The sequence below is a fragment of the Acanthochromis polyacanthus genome, chromosome 4 (assembly GCF_021347895.1).
Source record: "Acanthochromis polyacanthus isolate Apoly-LR-REF ecotype Palm Island chromosome 4, KAUST_Apoly_ChrSc, whole genome shotgun sequence".
Taxonomy (NCBI): Eukaryota; Metazoa; Chordata; class Actinopteri; family Pomacentridae; genus Acanthochromis; species Acanthochromis polyacanthus.
Window position 1 is genome coordinate 5,620,351 of NC_067116.1, and position 18,611 is coordinate 5,638,961.

Below are 18,611 nucleotides of genomic sequence, written 5' to 3' on the forward strand. Positions count from 1 at the left end.
AGTGACTGCAAAGTAGTGGTAGATGAGAGTGTAGCCAGACAGCATAGGATGGTGGTGTGTAGGATGACCCTGGTGGTGAAGAAGATGAAGAAGGCAAAGGCAGAGCAGAGGACCAAAAGGTGGAAGCTGAAAAAGGAAGAGTGTTTTATGACTTTCAGGAAAGAGTTGAGACAGGCTTTGGATGGTCAGGAGGTGCTTCCAGATGACTGGACAACTACAGCAAATGTGATCAGGGAGACAGGGCGAAGAGTACTTGGTGTGTCATCTGGAAGGAAAGGAGATAAGGAGACTTAGTGGTGGAATGAGGAGGTGCAGGAGTGGATCCAGAGAAAGAGGTTAGCTAAGAAGAAGTGGGACACTGAGAGGACTGAAGAGAGTAGACAGGAGTACAGGGAGATGCAGCGTAAGGTGAAAGTAGAGGTGGCAAAGGCCAAACAAGGGGCTTACGATGACTTGTATTCTAGGTTGGACAGTAAGGAGGGAGAGACTGATCTGTACAGGTTGGCAAGGCAGAGAGACAGAGATGGGAAGGACGTGCAGCAGGTTAGGGTGATAAAGGATAAGGATGGAAGTGTGTTGACAGGTGCCAATAGTGTGATGGGAAGATGGAAAGAGTACTTTGAAAAGTTGATGAATGAGGAAAATGAGAGAGGGACCAGTTTCTATCTTTTCTTATTTATCCCATCTGTAAATCACTTTAAAGATTCAATATAAATAAGGCTATTATTATTTTTACTTCAAAGGCCTGTAACTCTGTTATGAGGGTAAATGTTTGCATCATTTCATTAAATATTCTCAAGTTATTGCACAAAATGAATCAGCTGATTCTGAAGGAGTCAGGTGGGAACCTGACGCGATTATCTGTGACCGTTCTGCATTTCTGTGAAGTCACTTCCTCCTTTGCATGATTAGATCGTTTAGTAAAGCAACATACAGTGCCTTGTGAAAGTATTCGGCCCTCTTGAACTTTTCAACCTTTCGCCACATTTCAGGCTTCAAACATAAAGATATAAAATTTTAATTTTTTGTCAAGAATCAACAACAATTGGGACACAATCGTGAAGTGGAATGAAATTTCTTGGATATTTTAAACTTTTTTAACAAATAAAAAACTGAAAAGTGGGGCGTGCAATATTATTCGGCCCCTTTACTTTCAGTGCAGCAAACTCACTCCAGAAGTTCAGTGAGGATCTCTGAATGATCCAATGTTGTCCTAAATGACTGATGATGATAAATAGAATCCACCTGTGTGTAATCAAGTCTCCGTATAAATGCACCTGCTCTGTGATAGTCTCAGGGTTCTGTTTAAAGTGCAGAGAGCATCATGAAGACCAAGGAACACACCAGGCAGGTCCCAGATACTGTTGTGGAGAAGTTTAAAGCCGGATTTGGATACAAAAAGATTTCCCAAGCTTTAAACATCTCAAGGAGCACTGTGCAAGCAATCATATTGAAATGGAAAGAGTATCAGACCACTGCAAATCTCCCAAGACCCGGCCGTCCCTCTAAACTTTCACCTGGAACAAGGAGAAGACTGATCAGAGATGCAGCCAAGAGGCCCATGATCACTCTGGATGAACTGCAGAGATCTACAGCTGAGGTGGGAGAGTCTGTCCATAGGACAACAATCAGTCGTACACTGCACAAATCTGGCCTTTATGGAAGAGTGGCAAGAAGAAGGCCATTTCTCAAAAATATCCATAAAAAGTCTGGTTTGAAGTTTGCCACAAGCCACCTGGGAGACACACCAAACATGTGGAAGAAGGTGCTCTGGTCAGATGAAACCAAAATCCAACTTTTTGGCCACAATGCAAAACGATATGTTTGGCATAAAAGCAACACAGCTCATCACCCTGAACACACCATCCCCACTGTCAAACATGGTGGTGGCAGCCCCATGGTTTGGGCCTGCTTTTCTTCAGCAGGGACAGGGAAGATGGTTAAAATTGATGGGAAGATGAATGGAGCCAAATACAGGAGCATTCTGAAGAAAACCTGTTGGAGTCTGCAAAAGACCTGAGACTGGGACGGAGATTTATCTTCCAACAGGACAATGATCCAAAACATAAAGCCAAATCTACAATGGAGTGGTTCACAAATAAATGTATCCAGGTGTTAGAATGGTCAAGTCAAAGTCCAGACCTGAATCCAATCGAGAATCTGTGGGCAGAGCTGAAGACTGCTGTTCACAAACGCTCTCCATCCAACCTCACTGAGTTCAAGCTGTTTTGCAAGGAAGAATGGGCAAGAATTTCAGTCTCTCCATGTGCAAAACTGATAGAGACATACCCCAAGCGACTTGCAGCTGTAATTGCAGCAAAAGGTGGCGCTACAAAGTATTAATGCAAGGGGGCCGAATAATATTGCACGCCCCACTTTTCAGGTTTTTATTTGTTAAAAAAAGTTTAAAATATCCAATAAATTTCGTTCCACTTCACGATTGTGTCCCAATTGTTGTTGATTCTTGACAAAAAATTAAAATTTGATATCTTTATGTTTGAAGCCTGAAATGTGGCGAAAGGTTGAAAAGTTCAAGGGGGCCGAATACTTTCACAAGGCACTGTAACCCATTTTCTTTTCAACATTTTAGTGTCAAGCGTAATAAAATGTCTCCTAAAGAGCAAACCAATCCATGCAGTCTAACAAAAAACAATTGAAAGAACAACTCAGAGATTGTTAATTTTCTTTTAATAACATTTCATGCTTCTAAGTTAGGATATTCAGAGAGAAAAATTGATGTTTCCACCTTTTAAAAGTCCACTGAATTTACCTTCCTGCTGCTGTATATCACTGTACTCATTCAGGACTGTTCAGAATATTATATTCAGTCTGTCTCTGTGCTCAGTTTAAAGGCTCTGTCAGTTCTTATATTTATACCTTCTGAGGAGACTCGCATTATTTGGTGTGAGGAGGCCATTTCTTAAGACCTTTTGGTCTTTAGAAGACCTTTTGGTGGTCTTCTATGCAGTGGTGTGCTGAGGAGGTAAAAACAGACTCTGAGCAGGATAAAAACAGACTAAACAGACTGATTTAAAGAACCATCTCAGTCTGTGGCTGCTTCCTGGACTCCAGTGAGGTGGTGGGAGAGAGGAGGGCTCTGACCAAACTGTCTTCTATCATCAGAAACACCTCCTACCCTCTGCATCAGACTGTGAACTCCTTAAGAAGCGCCTTCAGCAACAGACTGATACACCCTCAGTGAAAGAAGGAGCATTTCTGCAGGTCATTTATTCCAGGATCTGTCAGACTCACATAACTGTTTCAACCTCATCCTCATGTAAACAGTCTTCTTAAAAAATCAAACAATATCAACAAAAACATCTTCTGTGTGTATAATGTTCTCCGTGTTTTTGTGCTGTGTGTTTCTAATTTATTCTGACCTGCCTTTATACTATTTTTTACTCCTTGGAGCTGCTATAACGGTGAACTTTACCCACTGTAGGATCAATAAAATTTATCTCATCTTGTGGGGTCTTTCTTGTGGGGTGCCACAAGGCTCAGTTCTTGGCCCTACTCTGTTCTCCCTTTATGTGCTGCAGCTCGGTTCAGTTATAGCAAAACATAATCTGTCCACTGTTGGGCAGACAACATTCAGATTTATCTACAGGTGCAATCAACAGAAAGTGAGGCACTAAGTAGTGTAATTAGCTGTATTAGGGACATTAAGGAGTGGCTGTCATCCAACATTTTATTTTTAAATGAGGACAGAATGAATCTGTTGTTTATGGGGGTACTGATACTGATGTATTGAGTTTCGGTTCAATGACTTTGAGACCTGCAGTCAAAAATCTTGGGGTGATATTTGACAGAGACTTCAAATTTGACAAACAAACTGACACTGTCGTCAGAGCAAGTTTCTTTCAGTTACACGTTTTAGCCAAAGTCAAGCCTTTCTTTAACCACACCAACCTTGATAAATCCAATTCAAGACTGGACTATTGCAATGCTCTTTACATCGGCATCTCCCAGTCATCTGTCAGCCTCCTGCAACTCATGAAAAATGCTGCAGCGTCTTTAACAAACACCCCAGACGTGAGCACATCACCCCAGTCCTTCACACCCTCCACTGGCTTCCAATCTAGTCCAGAATTCTTCTCAAACTTTTATTGTTTGTTTTTAAAGCTCTTGACGGCCTTGCTCCACTTTATTTTTCTGAGCTTTTAACTTCAAAGGACCAAAAAAGAGCTCTGAGGTCTTCCAATCAGCGGCTGTCTGAAGTACCCAGGTCTAAATACAAACCCTGGGGTGACCGGGTGTTCTCTGTAGCTGCACCAGACTCTGGACCTATAGCTCCCCCCAACATGCTCCTTCACTGACTTGGTTCTGTTTAAATCACAACTCAAAACCTTCCTGTTTGAAATGGCTTTTCATACCTAGCAGCATAGTGACATTTTACTACATTTATTTCTTTTGGATGTATGTTTGAGTGCTGTTTTATTGCTGTATGTTTTATGGTTTTATTGTGCATTTTATGGGCTGCACACTGGTTTGGTGCCTGGCACTGTTGCCTTGCTGCTAGGACATCCCTGATTCACGTCCCGGCCTTCCTGGGATCTTTCTGCATGGAGTTTGCATGTTCTCCCTGTGCATGCGTCGGTTTTCTCCGGGTACTCTGGCTTCCTCCCACAGTCCAAAAATATGCTGAGGTTAATTGGTGATTCTAAATTTGCCCGTTGGTGCGACTGAAAGTGTGATTGTTTGTCCTGTTTTAAGTTACTGTAGTGTTTTCAGTTATTCTCTTGTTTTCACTGTGAAGCACTTTGGTCACCATGGGGGCTGCTGTAAAGGGCTGTAGAAATAAACTTTGATTGTTTTAATCTGGGTTATCTGCCTCGTGATTCTGTAGAAAAAGCGACATTCCGTTGAACTCCCATAAACAAGGATGTCACCGCTGCTTTTTATTTATAGAAGAATCGACGGATCATGCAGAGAAAAGTGACATCTGGGGAGGAAAACAATGGCCCCATTTGCTGATAAGTTTCTCCCAAAAATGATAAAAATGCTCAAGGAATATGGTTTACTGTCGGGGTAGAAGATGCCTGTTATTAAAAGTCAGGTATTAGCATTTAACTGTGAAGCATCAAATGAGATTAGGAATTTATACAAATAAAAACACGAATAACAAAACTTTATTTGTATAGCACCTTTCAAAACACACGGTTAAGGTGTGTGTCCATGACATGCTATTTTACTGCATGGCAACGCACTGCATCTGAAAATTGCATGGACGGTGGACAGTCACTGATGGACCACAACATTGTAACATGACAGTGTTTGAGCAACAGCGGGCCGCTATGTGGTCACATGACCAAGCTTTCAGTTTGACAGTCTGGCAGGTGAGTTGGATAAACACAGCAGCTCAGCCGCCAACTTTCTTTTTTTTTTTAAATACTTCAGTGAAAAGTATTTCTGAAAGCATTTGAGGCAAGAAATAAGCTGTGCAGCAGCTAAATCTGTTCTGGTTTTAGTTCACCGACGGCTAGTTTAGATGTTTGAGGACAGTTTCACGATGCGGGGAATCTCCGCACGTCACATGGAATTTGCATAAAGTAGAAGTTCAGTCTACTTTATGCAAATGAGCTCTGACCCGCTCCAGATAAACACACCGAATCGCAGCCCTCAATCCACCGTATGTAGAATCAGTTACCATGGTGATGTAGCCGTGCAGCATCAGTCACCATGGTGATGTAGCCGTGCAGCATCAGTCACCATGGTGATGTAGCCGTGCAGCATCAGTCACCATGGTGATGTAGCCGTGCAGCATCAGTTACCATGGTGATATAGCCATGAAGCATCAGTCACCATGGTGATGTAGCCATGAAGCATCAGTCACCATGGTGATGTAGCCGTGCAGCATCAGTCACCATGGTGATATAGCCGTGCAGCATCAGTCACCATGGTGATATAGCCGTGCAGCATCAGTCACCATGGTGATATAGTTTTGAAACATCATTCCAGTTTGTCTCTGGAGGGGATGACATTAAGTTCGTCAGACGTTTCAGAGTTTCCCCAATGTTAATACGCCAAAAAAGAGAAAACATAATGATTGTTCACGAGTCCAAGTCAAGTCTGAAGTCTCTCTGTGTGAGACTTAAGTGTGACTCGAGTATGAGTCGCAAATTTGAGTCCCCTTTTCTGGCTTATGTGTGTAGGCTAGGCTACCTGCCCACACTCTCTCTCTCTCTCTCTCTCTCTCTCTCTCTCTCTCTCTCTCTCTCTCTCTCTCTCTCTCTCTCTCTCTCTCTCTCTCTCTCTCTCTCTCTCTCTCTCTCTCTCTCTCTCTCTCTCTCTCTCTCTCTCTCTCTCTCTCTCTCTCTCACACACACACACACACACATACCCACACACACATGTTTGTACTTTTATCTTAGTGAGGACATCCATAGGCGTAATGCATTTCCTAGAGCCTTACCCTAAACTTAACCATCACAACTGATTGCCTAAACTTAATCCTTACCCTAACCCTAACCAAACCTCAATTCATACCTGTTCTCTAAAAACAAGTCTTCACCCTCAAACATGGCTGTTTCAAAGTGAGGACCGGCCAAAATGTCCTCACTTTGTAAAAATGTCCTCACTTTGATAGTTAAATGCAGAAAATGGTCCTCACCATGGAGCAAGTACAAGAACACACACACACACACACACACACACACACACACACACACACACACACACACACACACACACACACACACACACACCTCCTCGATCTGTCCCTGCTGGCTCATGTCTCTCTCCTCCTCCTCTTCCTCTTCCTCCAAATCCCCTGAACAGCTACTGCTTCCTTCTCCGGCCTGGTAGCACCCGCTGCCGCAGGTGAATTTGTGGAGGTAATGACAAACATATGATTTATTTTGGGGCATTTGCGTTTTAGCGGTTTCTCCAACTTTGCTCCTCTCCAGCTCCGGTCAACTCAAACGGCAAAATTTGATAACCTTGGTTAGGAGGCCGGGGAGGGGCGGGCCGAGGAGGACCGAATGGCTCGTATCAGCAAGCCCAGTACCCCATACTCCCTCAGTACCACCCACAGAACCCCCCAGTTGTAGGCCTTCTCCAGATCTACAAAACACATATAGACTGGCAGGTCCAACTCCCATGACCCACTCAGCAGCTCCGCGAGAGTAAAGAGCTGGTCCACTGTTTCACGACCAGGAATGAATCCGCATTGTTCCTCCTGAATCCGAGGTTCGACAATCGGTCAGCCTCCCTTCCAGCACCCTAGAGTAAACTTTCCCGGTGAGGCTGAGAAGTGTGATATCCCTGGAGTTGGAACACACTCTCCAGTCCCCCATATTTTGAAAATGGGGACCACCATCCCGGTCTGCCACTCCACAGGTACCACATCGGATGCCCACGTGACATTGCAGAGATGTGTCAGCCATGACAGTCCAACAACGTCCAGAGTCTTCAGCATCTCAGGGTAGATTTCATCCACACCTGGCGCCACCGAGGAGCTTCTTAACTGCCTTGGCGACTTCTGCCAAAATATGGACAAAGATTCCCCCAAGTCTTCAGGCTCTGCCTCCCCCTCAGAGGATGTGTTGACCGGGTTCAGTTCCTCAAAATGCTCTTTCCACCACCTGACAACGTCCCCAGTGCAGAACCTCCTTGAGATTCTGGCAAATGTATTCATTTAATTGTTCATTTTATTCTATTTTAACCTTTATCTACTCATTTACTAATATTATTATCATTTTTAGCCTCGTGTTTATGGGTTTCCCCTCCATTTTCTGTTATTCCACTGGTTCTTTCTCTTACCTGGATGGCACGTTGTATCACTTTATCTGGTGTTGTAATAAATTACTTTGAGAATCTTTCACCACGTTTGGACGGACCAGTTTCTCTCTTTTCTTATTTATCCCGACTGTAAATCACTTTAAAGATTCAATATAAATAAGGCTATTATTATTTTTACTTCTAAGGCCCGTAACTCTATTGTGAGGGTAAACGTTTGCATCATTTCATTAAATATATTCAAGTTATTGCACAAAATGAATCAGCTGATTCTGAAGGTTTTGGGTAGGAACCTGATGCGATTATCTGTGACTGTTCTGCATTTCTGTGGAGCCACTTCCTCGTCTGCATGATTAGATTGTCTAGTAAAGCAACATAACCCATTTTATTTTCAACATTTTAGTTTCAAGTGTAACACAATGTCTCCTAAAGAGCAAAACAACCCTTTCAGTCTCACAAAAAGCAATTCAGAGATTGTTAATTTTTTTTATTTTAGAACACTTTATACTTCTAAGTTGGGATATTCAGAGAAAAAAAAAACATATTTCCACCTTTTAAAAGTCCACTGAATTTTTCTTCCTTCTGCTGTATATCACTGTACTCATTCAGGACTGTTATATACACCGATTTATCCTCACCAGGGTCATGGGGGGTGCTGGAGTCTATCCCAGCTGACTCGGGTGAAGGCAGGGGACACCCTGGACAGGTCACCCGTCTGTCACAGGGCTACATATACAGACACACAATCACACTCACATTCACACCTACGGACAATTTAGAGTTATCAATTAATCTCAGCATGTTTTTGGACTGTGGGAGGAAGCCGGAGAAAACCCACGCATGCACAGGGAGAACACGCAAACTCCATGCAGAAAGATCCCAGGCCCAGGCCGGGATTTGAACCAGGGATCTTCTTGCTGCAAGGCAAAAGTGCTAACCACTACTCCACTGTGCAGCCCCATTCAACATTAGTGCCTTTATAAACATGGCACTGACACACATATTGTAAGATTTCAGTAAAACTTTGTCATATACTGAGTGCTGACATTTAACAAAAGCACTTTAAACATGGCACTGCCACACATCACCAAAAAACCTGAGTGTAAAATTATCCCTTTCTCCTTCTGTGTTTTTAGCAGCTTTGCCACATATTTAACTTCAAAACTTACTCAAAAATATTCATTTAAGAACCAACATAGAAATGTGGCTGAGTATCTGAAGCGATCAACATGTCATCACAACATCTGTCTGTGATGATTAAATTTATTTTGTGTAAGTGAGGGGCAGGTTCTTTTTGATAAAAAGAAGCTTCTCTGCATTTTCAGCTGTGAGTCTGTTGCGTTTTTCATCAACAATGTGGGACACTGAGCTGAACAGCCGTTCACTGTCCACACTGCTGCATGGGGCTGACAGGTATCTCTTTGACATTTGAGCCAGAATCGGAAATCACACTCTGTGAGCCCCCCAGTATTGTTGAGGGTTTTCCTTTCGAGCAGTTGTGGTCTCTCCAAGATATGTCTCTAACTGAATGGCAGCTCCCACTGGTGCAAGGCCCGGTGATGTTGATTCCCGTTCACCTGCTATCTCATCAAACAAACTGTCCAGACTGCTGCTGGCTTGCACCTTATGAAGCTTTCTGACAGGTGGCTCTCCAAAATCCTTCTGCTTGTCTGCCTCTTCTGTGGACATCCTCCGCAGCTCCAGCATCAGCATCTCCTTGGCCTCTGCAGCAGTGTCAGTGTTTGAGAAAAAGGGATCTTTGTACCTAAAAAAACAGTAATAATATTTTATCTGGTTAAAAGAGACACACAAAGACAGACAGACAGACAGACACACACACACTTTACCTCGGATTGAGAAGAGTAGCGATGCAGTACATTGGGTTTGTTTCCCTTTCACCAAGGCGCCTCTTGACGGCTGCAGCCAAAGTCTCCTTCATGCCTTTAATGCCATGTTCTTCATCCGTTTCATTGGTCAGAAGTCTCATAAGCACGGTCACAGCAGGAATGACATCAGATGCAAGTGCATCACTTGAGCTCATTTTTCGGGTTAGTTCCTCAAACGGAGCAAGCACAGACAAAGTTTTCTCAAAAAGTGACCACTGGTGAGCGGTGACGATGAGGTTGTCAGGAAGGTCGTACTCTGACCCAAATATTCCGAATGAGAGACTGAAGCATGTAATAAGGGCTGTTCCAGCAGGTCGGGACATCCCGTTGGAGTCTTTTAACGGGCTGGTTGAGTTGGACTTGTATGTCCTCCAGTTGAGAGTAGGCTAGAGCGGAGTGTTTAAAATGTCCAACAATTTTTCTTCCCCCTGCCACTGCATCGGCTACACTTCTCTCAGCCAGCAGCCCCTCGTTAACAGCCAGCTGAAGGGTGCGTGCGACACACGGGAGGCTTAGAAGCTCCGCACCACTCATGGCTTTCACCAAGTTCTTTGCGTTATCTTGTAGCACAACATGGACTGCACTTTTATTAATGCCCCACGTCTGAAGCATCACATCAAACTCATCTGCAATGGCTTGGCTGGTGTGCAAACCTCTGAATTGTTTTGCATGCAGTATGGCCTTCTGCAGCTTAAAATCATTGTCGATCCACTGTGCAGTCAGGCTGATGAGAGACACTGGGCTGACGCTGCTGCTCCAAATGTCCATGAAACAAAATGACAAAAACGACACACACAACAAACAACAAAAGCAACACACAAAACAAATAATAAAGCTAAACACAAAATGACAAAAATAAGACAACAAAACACAAAAAGGAAACACAAAACACAAAATGACAAAGACATGAGACAAAAGTCAGTCAAAACACAAAAACAAGACAAAACATCACAAAAGTGAGACACAAAACAACAACAGAACAATGAACAATCTAGTATTCTGCAGTTCATGTCTTCTCTGGAATTTTTACTCTTTGAGGGCTGGATTGGACCCTCTGGAGGACCACTTTTGACCCATGGGCCTCATGTTGGACACCGTTGTTAGTGAGAGCTGATTGAGGCTTTGTTAAAGCTCAGATGCTTCATTCCAAGTGTGGTTCATTACTGGAGGCTTCAGTGACACACATTGACTACGTTTATATGCAGTCAATAACCCTTTCATAACCGGAATATTAGCAATAACCCGGTTGCATACGGCCATGTAAACACACGCAAAAACTCAAATATGCTCATATTCCGGTTTTTAAAAACCCGAATAAGACCCCTGGGTTACTCCTTTTCTAACCCGAATATCTCGTAATATAAACGCGCATCGGAATATCCCCATAGAAAGAAACATTAGTTTGCGTTCTGCGCATGTTTCATCCGAAAGGAATCTTGGTCTTTTAAGTACGGCAACTACTTGTATGCCGCAACCCACCGTAAATACACAAGGAGAGGTAAACAGACATGGCGAAACCCACACGCAGCAGTAACGGAAATGACGCAATTCGCGTCATGACGTTGTCTTTGGATGGGAATATCCCAATTGATTAGGCTGATCATGTAAACAGGAGTAACTCTGTCTGTTTAGGCATGTAAACGGGTTATTCCAAATGTTTCAGAAACCGGAATATTGACCTTAACCCGAATATTAATGGCATATAAACGTAGTCAGTGGTGCAGTAGGACATCTAGTGGTCAATCACATGAAATGCAAACGAGACGTGTTCATTGGTTCATGGATTGTTTTGGATTTGATTTGTCATGAACATTCCTGTTCAACTACACTAGATCATCATCCATCTATCTATCTATCTATCTATCTATCTATCTATCTATCTATCTATCTATCTATCTATCTATCTATCTATCTATCTATCTATCTATCTATCTATCTATCTATCTATCTATCTATCTATCTATCTATCTATCTATCTAGTGTGTTTTTATTCTTTATTCTTATCATTGTTATTGTTGCGGTCTGGAACAGGCGTTCAGTACATTCCACTGGGTGTTCTACTGCATATTATTGTGTTTGTGACAAATAAAGGTCTTGAAACTAGAAACATAGATTCAGCTCATGAGTTACAGTTTTTCTCAGTTGCTTTGGTACATTTCTTGAATCATCCTCGACATTTGCTAAACAGTCAGAGCATTTCTCAAAACAATTCATACAAATACTAAAACACCATGGATGACCTGTAAAAGCCGGTCTCTGCCTCTAAATCCTCAGTTCACCTCTCAGAAGTAAATATCTGTCAGTGAACATGTCAGGTCCATCAGAATGACCAGTCCTGGTGTCATTGTGTGGATAAAACAGTCAGATTGTTGAGTCATGTTGTCTTTATAACAGTGTGATGTTCTGATCAAACTATGGATAAAGTTTTAAGACAATTATTGTAAATTACAAATGACACCTTAGTGAATGTGAGAGATTGATTTCAAGAGACTGGACAAGATTCACATTTAGGTTTCTACTGTTTGTGTTGTAATTTAATGACAGACCACGTCATTGTGATGCAGAAAGAAAAACAGCTGCATAGCACAAAGAAAAAACAAAAAAAAATCTAAAGCAGAAATGTGAACATGGGACAATCTCCTCAGGGAAAACTGTACATGCCGAGCTGTAGGAATTCCAGTTCAGTCTTCCTACACCTCCTGATGTTCCGTCTGTTGGTCCACAAACTCTCATCCACATCATGAATATCTTCTCTTGTGTTTCTAAGTGATTTCAGCAAACTCTAACCCTTCACACATTTCCCTTCATAGAGAAAGTCTAGATACACCTGGGAGCAGTTTACCAATTCAGGACAGATTTAGAAAAAAAACTCTAATCTTTGACATATTCTGACAACGTGTTCAACCATTCTGCATGTAAAGACTGATGTGATGAGCTAACGCCTAAATGTTGTAGAGGGTGAGACTACTGAACAGAGACCTGTTAGAATACATTTAGATCTACATGACAGAAGCAGCTGATGATGGAGGAAACAGCAGAGAACTGGACAGAATCATTTTCATGGTTGTACCAAAGCATTTAGAACATGCTCAAAGAAATGAAAAACTGATTTTTTTGACACAATGATGTGAAGATTGAACAAGTAGAAATGAACCAAATTGACTGAGAAAAACTGTCATCAGTGAAATCCAAAATGCTGACGAGTTAATGAGCTAGACTAAAATGAATACCCACTAGTTAAATCCTTACTGCCCTTATTAGTTAACTAGTGAGTCAAAACGTTCACTAGTGTAACTAATGAACACCAGAGGGTTCACTAGTTACAATAACAAATGCTAAAGGTGTAGTGGGGAAAGCACGCGTTGATGCTTCCTATTGGCTCTTCAGTTCAAAACACAAAATGACGACCAATCAGGAGTTAGAATTTTATAATTTTCCCCACTTTATTTGCATGTTTCACACGAGTTAGCTGTCTAATAACCAGATTTATATGTCAAGTTACACACTAGTTTGACAACAATAAAACAACAACGGCACAAATATGCAGCATTAGAAGATTTTATTTCAAGATAAGCTTCTTAAAGCTAAAACTTTATTAACCCCAAAGGAAATTCTGTCCAGTGCCAATTTCCCACCACATTTACAGATAATTTCCTTGTTTATACACGACAGCTAGAGATCTTCATAACAGCTCAGTAGCCTGTCTCCCTAGAGCTTCACTTTTAAACAGTCAACACAGTTACTCTCTCATCATTCCAATGATTATCACAAACCACACACATAATAAGGCACACTTGGTGATTACACAGGAGGTCCCCGGTTTAAGACCTACAGCGTTTCATCAGAACTGGTGTTGTAGAACTAATTGATGAGTGGATGAATACGTCGTCATGCGGCACTATCAGACATCTTTGTTTTCATTCTCCGGTTGTATTCCACCTTGGATTGTGCTACATTCTCTAACTTTATGTCCTTCATTATGGCTCCAAACATAAGTCCGAATCTTCTGATGCTTCGAAGAAAAGGAAAGCCGTCTTCATGGAGGTGAAATTAGACCGAATAAAATGATCGGAACAGGGTGAAACACCGACAAACATCAGCCAGTTGCTTTATCTAAGACACACGACTGACCATTGGAGGATGAAAAGTGAAAACTTGAAGATGTGAAAGGATCTGCTCCTATGAAATCAGCTGTGATTACAAAGCTGCGTAGTGCTCTCATGTACGTAACGGCTTTGTTTACATTGTCGCCATAGTTCTGACTTACGTTGTGCAGTAGGAAAGGAACTCTAACGTAAGTCGAGGACCCCCCGTGACAAAAAACTCATGTATGTAAGCTAGATGTGACGTGAGTGTGGGTGTCACAGTGTCACAGCCTTCCCATGATTGTGTGTGAGGTATGTGTTGTGTGTTCATGTGCATGTGTGTGTTGGTATGTGCACGTAAGCAGCTGTATCCCTCAAACTGATCCGGTCTAATCCTGCAACATGTATCATTCCTTCACAATGTGGGAATGATGCTTGAAACCCTCTCATCTCTCAGATCAGCACAACTCTAAAATGTGCACAATAATGCAATGTGTAAATAAGCATACAGCAAACACATCTAGTAAAAATGAACAAATCCTAATAACATTCTGCTGATAATCATTTGTTAATCACAAGGTAAATACTTCAATCACATCATCATTTCCAGTTAGTATTTTTGATTACTCTTCTTATTTTGAAGATTTAAGGATTTTGCATCCAACTATCGCTGTCCTCTACACTGTTATTACAACACATTGATCCACCTTGACTTCTTTCACAAAACCCGGTGTTTTATGTAATTCTTTCAGCTGTGTCAAATTGAATTGAATTCTATGAATTAGAATTATCCACCTGCTAATGTCAGCTACAGTCATGGACTAAAGCTTCCATCTACTTGTAATGTCACGGACTGAGCTGGTGGACCCGAGCAGAAAGCCACACTACCAGGGCTGGCTGAATGCAAGTGATTTATTGTGTGGGAGTGAAAATGGTGGCTAGGTGGGGGAAAACCAGGGTGTAGGAGCGGGGGGTTCCGGGCAGGAGTGGGAGTCCAGGCAAGAGTGGGGGTCCAGGCAGGAGTGGGGGGTCCAGGCAGGAGTGGGGGGTCCAGGCAGGAGTGGGGGGTCCAGGCAGGAGAAACCGGTGAAGGCTAGTCGGGGAGAGCCGGAGGGGAAGGAGGATGGCGGGGGATCCCGGACAGCTGACTGAGTAAAAGACAGGAGAAAACAACATTAGAACACGGCGGAAACTCAAAAAACAGGTCTTGTACAGGCTCAAGAGCAAACTGAACTGAGTAGTTCTTGTTCAATACTCTGGCAGGGAGTGGAAGGCTGAGCCGGTACTTATTGTGGAGGTGAGTCGTTAGCATGATGATTGTCAGCTGCCCGGGAGCCGTGGAGGTGGTTGATTGCCTGAGTGGAGTCAGCTGAGAAGCTAGACTCCACTCAGGCACCGAGCTGCAAGGGAAGAGACAGGGCAGAGGAGCAGATGGGAGATAGGCAGGCCAGGCAGGGCAGAGGAACAGATGAGAGACAGGCAGGGCAGAAGAGTGGATGGGAGACAGGCAGGGCAGAGGAACAGGAGAGGGGGAGAGAAGCATGAGCGGGAGGAAACAGATGGGAAAAGGGGTATTTGGGGATGTCAGGTGGGAAGGACGGGGGTGAGGAGGGAGCCCTGACATGTAAAGACCATGTGCATTACGACCTTCTTGACATTCCAATGACTTCTACAACACTAGTCTATGTCAGGACTTTGGGGAAACCGGTCTAGAACCTTCATTCTAGCCTGATGGAACCATTTCTTTACCACGTCTGATGTGTGTTTGGGCTCACTGTCTTCTTAAAATGTCCAACTGTGTCCAAGATCAACCTTCTGCTGATGGTTTCAGGTTTTCCTGGAGAACATGGAGGTAATCCTCCTTCATTATTCCATTTATTTTGTGGAAAGCTCCAGTTCCACCAAGCATGATACTGCCACCACCATGCTTCATGGTAGGTTTGGTGTTCTTGGGGTTAAAAAAAAGTGTAAAACGCGCCTAAGACAGTCTGAAACCAGTCTTCAAAAAGTCTAAAACCTGGACCAAAATCTAACCCAAACCGGTCCAACAAAAACTGTTCAGAACCAGCCAGAATACAGTCTGAAACCAGTCCCAAAAAAGTCAAAAACTACTACTATAGTGAGACCAAAACCAAAGTGAAGCTACTTCTGAAAAAACATCTCAGACCCACCCAAGACAGTCTAAAACCAGTCCTCATCCAGGACCAGATCCAAGGTAAAATAAATCCTAAACCAACTTTAAATCACATCCAAAACAAGGACTACCAAGACTGAAAGCAAACATAAACCAGTCCCAAGAAAGTCCACAACCAATCCCACATACAGTCTGAAACCAGTCCTAAAAAGGTCTGGAACCGAGACCAAAAATCAACCCTAAATCAGTCAAAAATTTAAATTGTTCAGAACCAGTCAGAATACAATCTGAAACCAGTTATGAACCAGTCCTAAAAAATAAGTCAAAACAAGGACAAATTCAGGACCAAAACCAAACCTAAACTACTCCTAAACAAAGTCCAAGACTAGCAGAGATCCAGAATAAAACTAATCCTAAACCAACTTTAAATCACATACAAAACCAGGAGAAACAAGACTGAAACCAAACATAAACCAGTCCTAAGAAAGTCCACAACCAGTCCCACATACAGTCTGAAACCAGACCAGAAGCACTTCTAGAAAGACCCAGAGCATCATACTGCCACCTCCATGCTTGATGGTAGGTTTGGTGTTCTTGGAGATTTCAAGTTCTGCTTCTAGAGGAAGAACTTCCTCCTTCATGGATCCTCTCAGCTCATGTTGATGTAAAACCCTGTGGACACTCACAGCTGTGTTCCAGCAGCTTCTCATTCATTCAGACCTGATTTTTGATGGTTCTTGGTTGACTCTTGACCATCCTGACCAATCATCTCTCAGCAGGAAGTAGTTTGTTTTCTTCCTGATGGTGGCAGTAACACAACTGGACCATGAACTTTATACTAAGAAACAGATGGTTTATGGAGCTGAAGATGCTTTGAAATGGCTCCAAGTGACTTTCTGACTTGTTCAAATCAATGATTCTCTTTTTCTGATCTTTGCTAAGTCCATTAGAAGTTTGTATCGGCGTCTCATAAGTGGATAAAATGGGTTCTTTTTAAATCGGCTTTTAGGAGTCAGCAGCTGTAATCAATTGCAATCACTCATGAGAACTTAAGAAGTCAGGCCACTGAGAAAATGTGATTAACACAACTTTCTACACCACTAAAACTGATAATTAGAATTGGTGTATCTATATTTTTGACCCATAAGATTGTCATATGTCCCAAAGAATCAAAATGCATGATTATTTGTATTTTTTTGTGATGAAGATTCATGTTTCAATGATTTCATAATCAAAAAATCTGAGTTGTAGGAGTGATTGAAAACTCAACGACTACCAAACGTATGGAAGCTTTCTGTCACAACTGTAGCTAACATCAGCTGAATTTGGTTGTTCATTTACAGCTTCGTGTGTTGAGCATTAGATGGACACAGTTCGCATCTTCTGATCAGTGCATAAAAAGCCCTCCCGACTACACGGTCATCGGTGCATATTGCTCCTCCACCTCTTTTCTTCTGGCTCTCCATCCTGTTCAAATCAGCGATGCAGGTCATTGGTCCATCTTCAGCCACACACCACTTGGAGTGATCATCGGTGTCGATGAAGGACGCCTGGGGGAACTCCACCGCCTCCACATTGTACACATGATAAGGGGTGCTGCAGTCCGAAGGCAGAAGATGACTCTGACCCTCGTTTCCCCAAGTCCTCACGTACAGATTATTTGTCAGATATTTCAAAATTAGACCAGAGTCAAGATCTACAAGCATTGACGACAAAAGACAGAACCTAAAATGTAATATTGAATGTAATTAAATAAAACAGAATAACACAAAAATGGCTATGATATACACTACTCACAATAAGTCAGGGATATTGCTTTTAACATGAGTGCTTTTCCTATTTGGTCTGAATTATAATGAAATAAGTAATAGTTTCCTTTGATATTACTGTTACTGAGTGAGAATAAGCACCATTTTCATTAGTGCAATATTTATTGCCCCAAAAATTTAGACAATAACAAAGACAGCCCCAAATAACCAAAATTGACAAAGTCATTAATGAGTGTTTCCACCATTTGCCGCAATGACAGCTTTACAGCGACGTCTCATGCTCCTAACTAGCCTCATGATGATGTTCTGAGGCAATGCGTTCCACTCCTCCATCAGTGCTACAGCAGTTCTGCCAGCTCACGTGGGGATGGGATATGAGCATCAAGTTGCTGCTTCAGCTGGTCCCAGACCTGCTCTATGGGGTTCAGGTCAGGGGACATTGCTGGCCATACCATATAAGGCACTTCCTGAAGTCGAGCTGTGACAATTCTGGCATGATGCGGTGGAGCATTATCATCCATGAACAGAAAGTTGGGGGTGTGCTGATGGAATTGGGGGATGATGATGGTTCTATGATGTCTCTGAGGTAAGAACGTGGAGTGACTGAGCCATCTACAATCATCAAATCTGTTTTGCGCTGACTGGTGATGCCTGCCCAGACTGTTGCACCTCCTCCACCAAACCAACCCTGGGGACCATGTTGACCTCGGCGTATCGCTCACCTTGCCTTCTCCAGCAACGCTGATGACCATCATTTCTGTGAAGGTGACCCAACACTCATCAGTGAACAGGACGGTAGACCACTGCCGCATTGTCCAGGTCACATGGTCTTGTGTCCACTGCAAACGGTTACGGTGGTGTCCTGGTGTCAGTGGAGTCACCTGCAACAGTCGTCTGGCATTCAAGCCAAAGCAGTGGAGTCGGTTGCGGATGGTTTGTCTGGAAACCCTAGTACCCCTCACTTCAGGTAAACAGGCCTGCAGCTGTGTGGCAGTTGCAT

General features: G+C 42.8%; 1 protein-coding gene across 1 annotated transcript in view; it reads right to left on the reverse strand.

The window, feature by feature from the left end:
• Positions 1 to 18,363, reverse strand: part of LOC110947469 (deoxyribonuclease-2-alpha-like) — a 39,898-nt gene extending 21,535 nt beyond the window's left edge. The window contains exon 1 of the mRNA XM_051947491.1: positions 18,334 to 18,363. Within this exon, the coding sequence (XP_051803451.1) occupies positions 18,334 to 18,363 (30 nt within the window). The remainder of the gene's footprint in view (positions 1 to 18,333) is intronic.
• Positions 18,364 to 18,611: the final 248 nt, after the last annotated feature.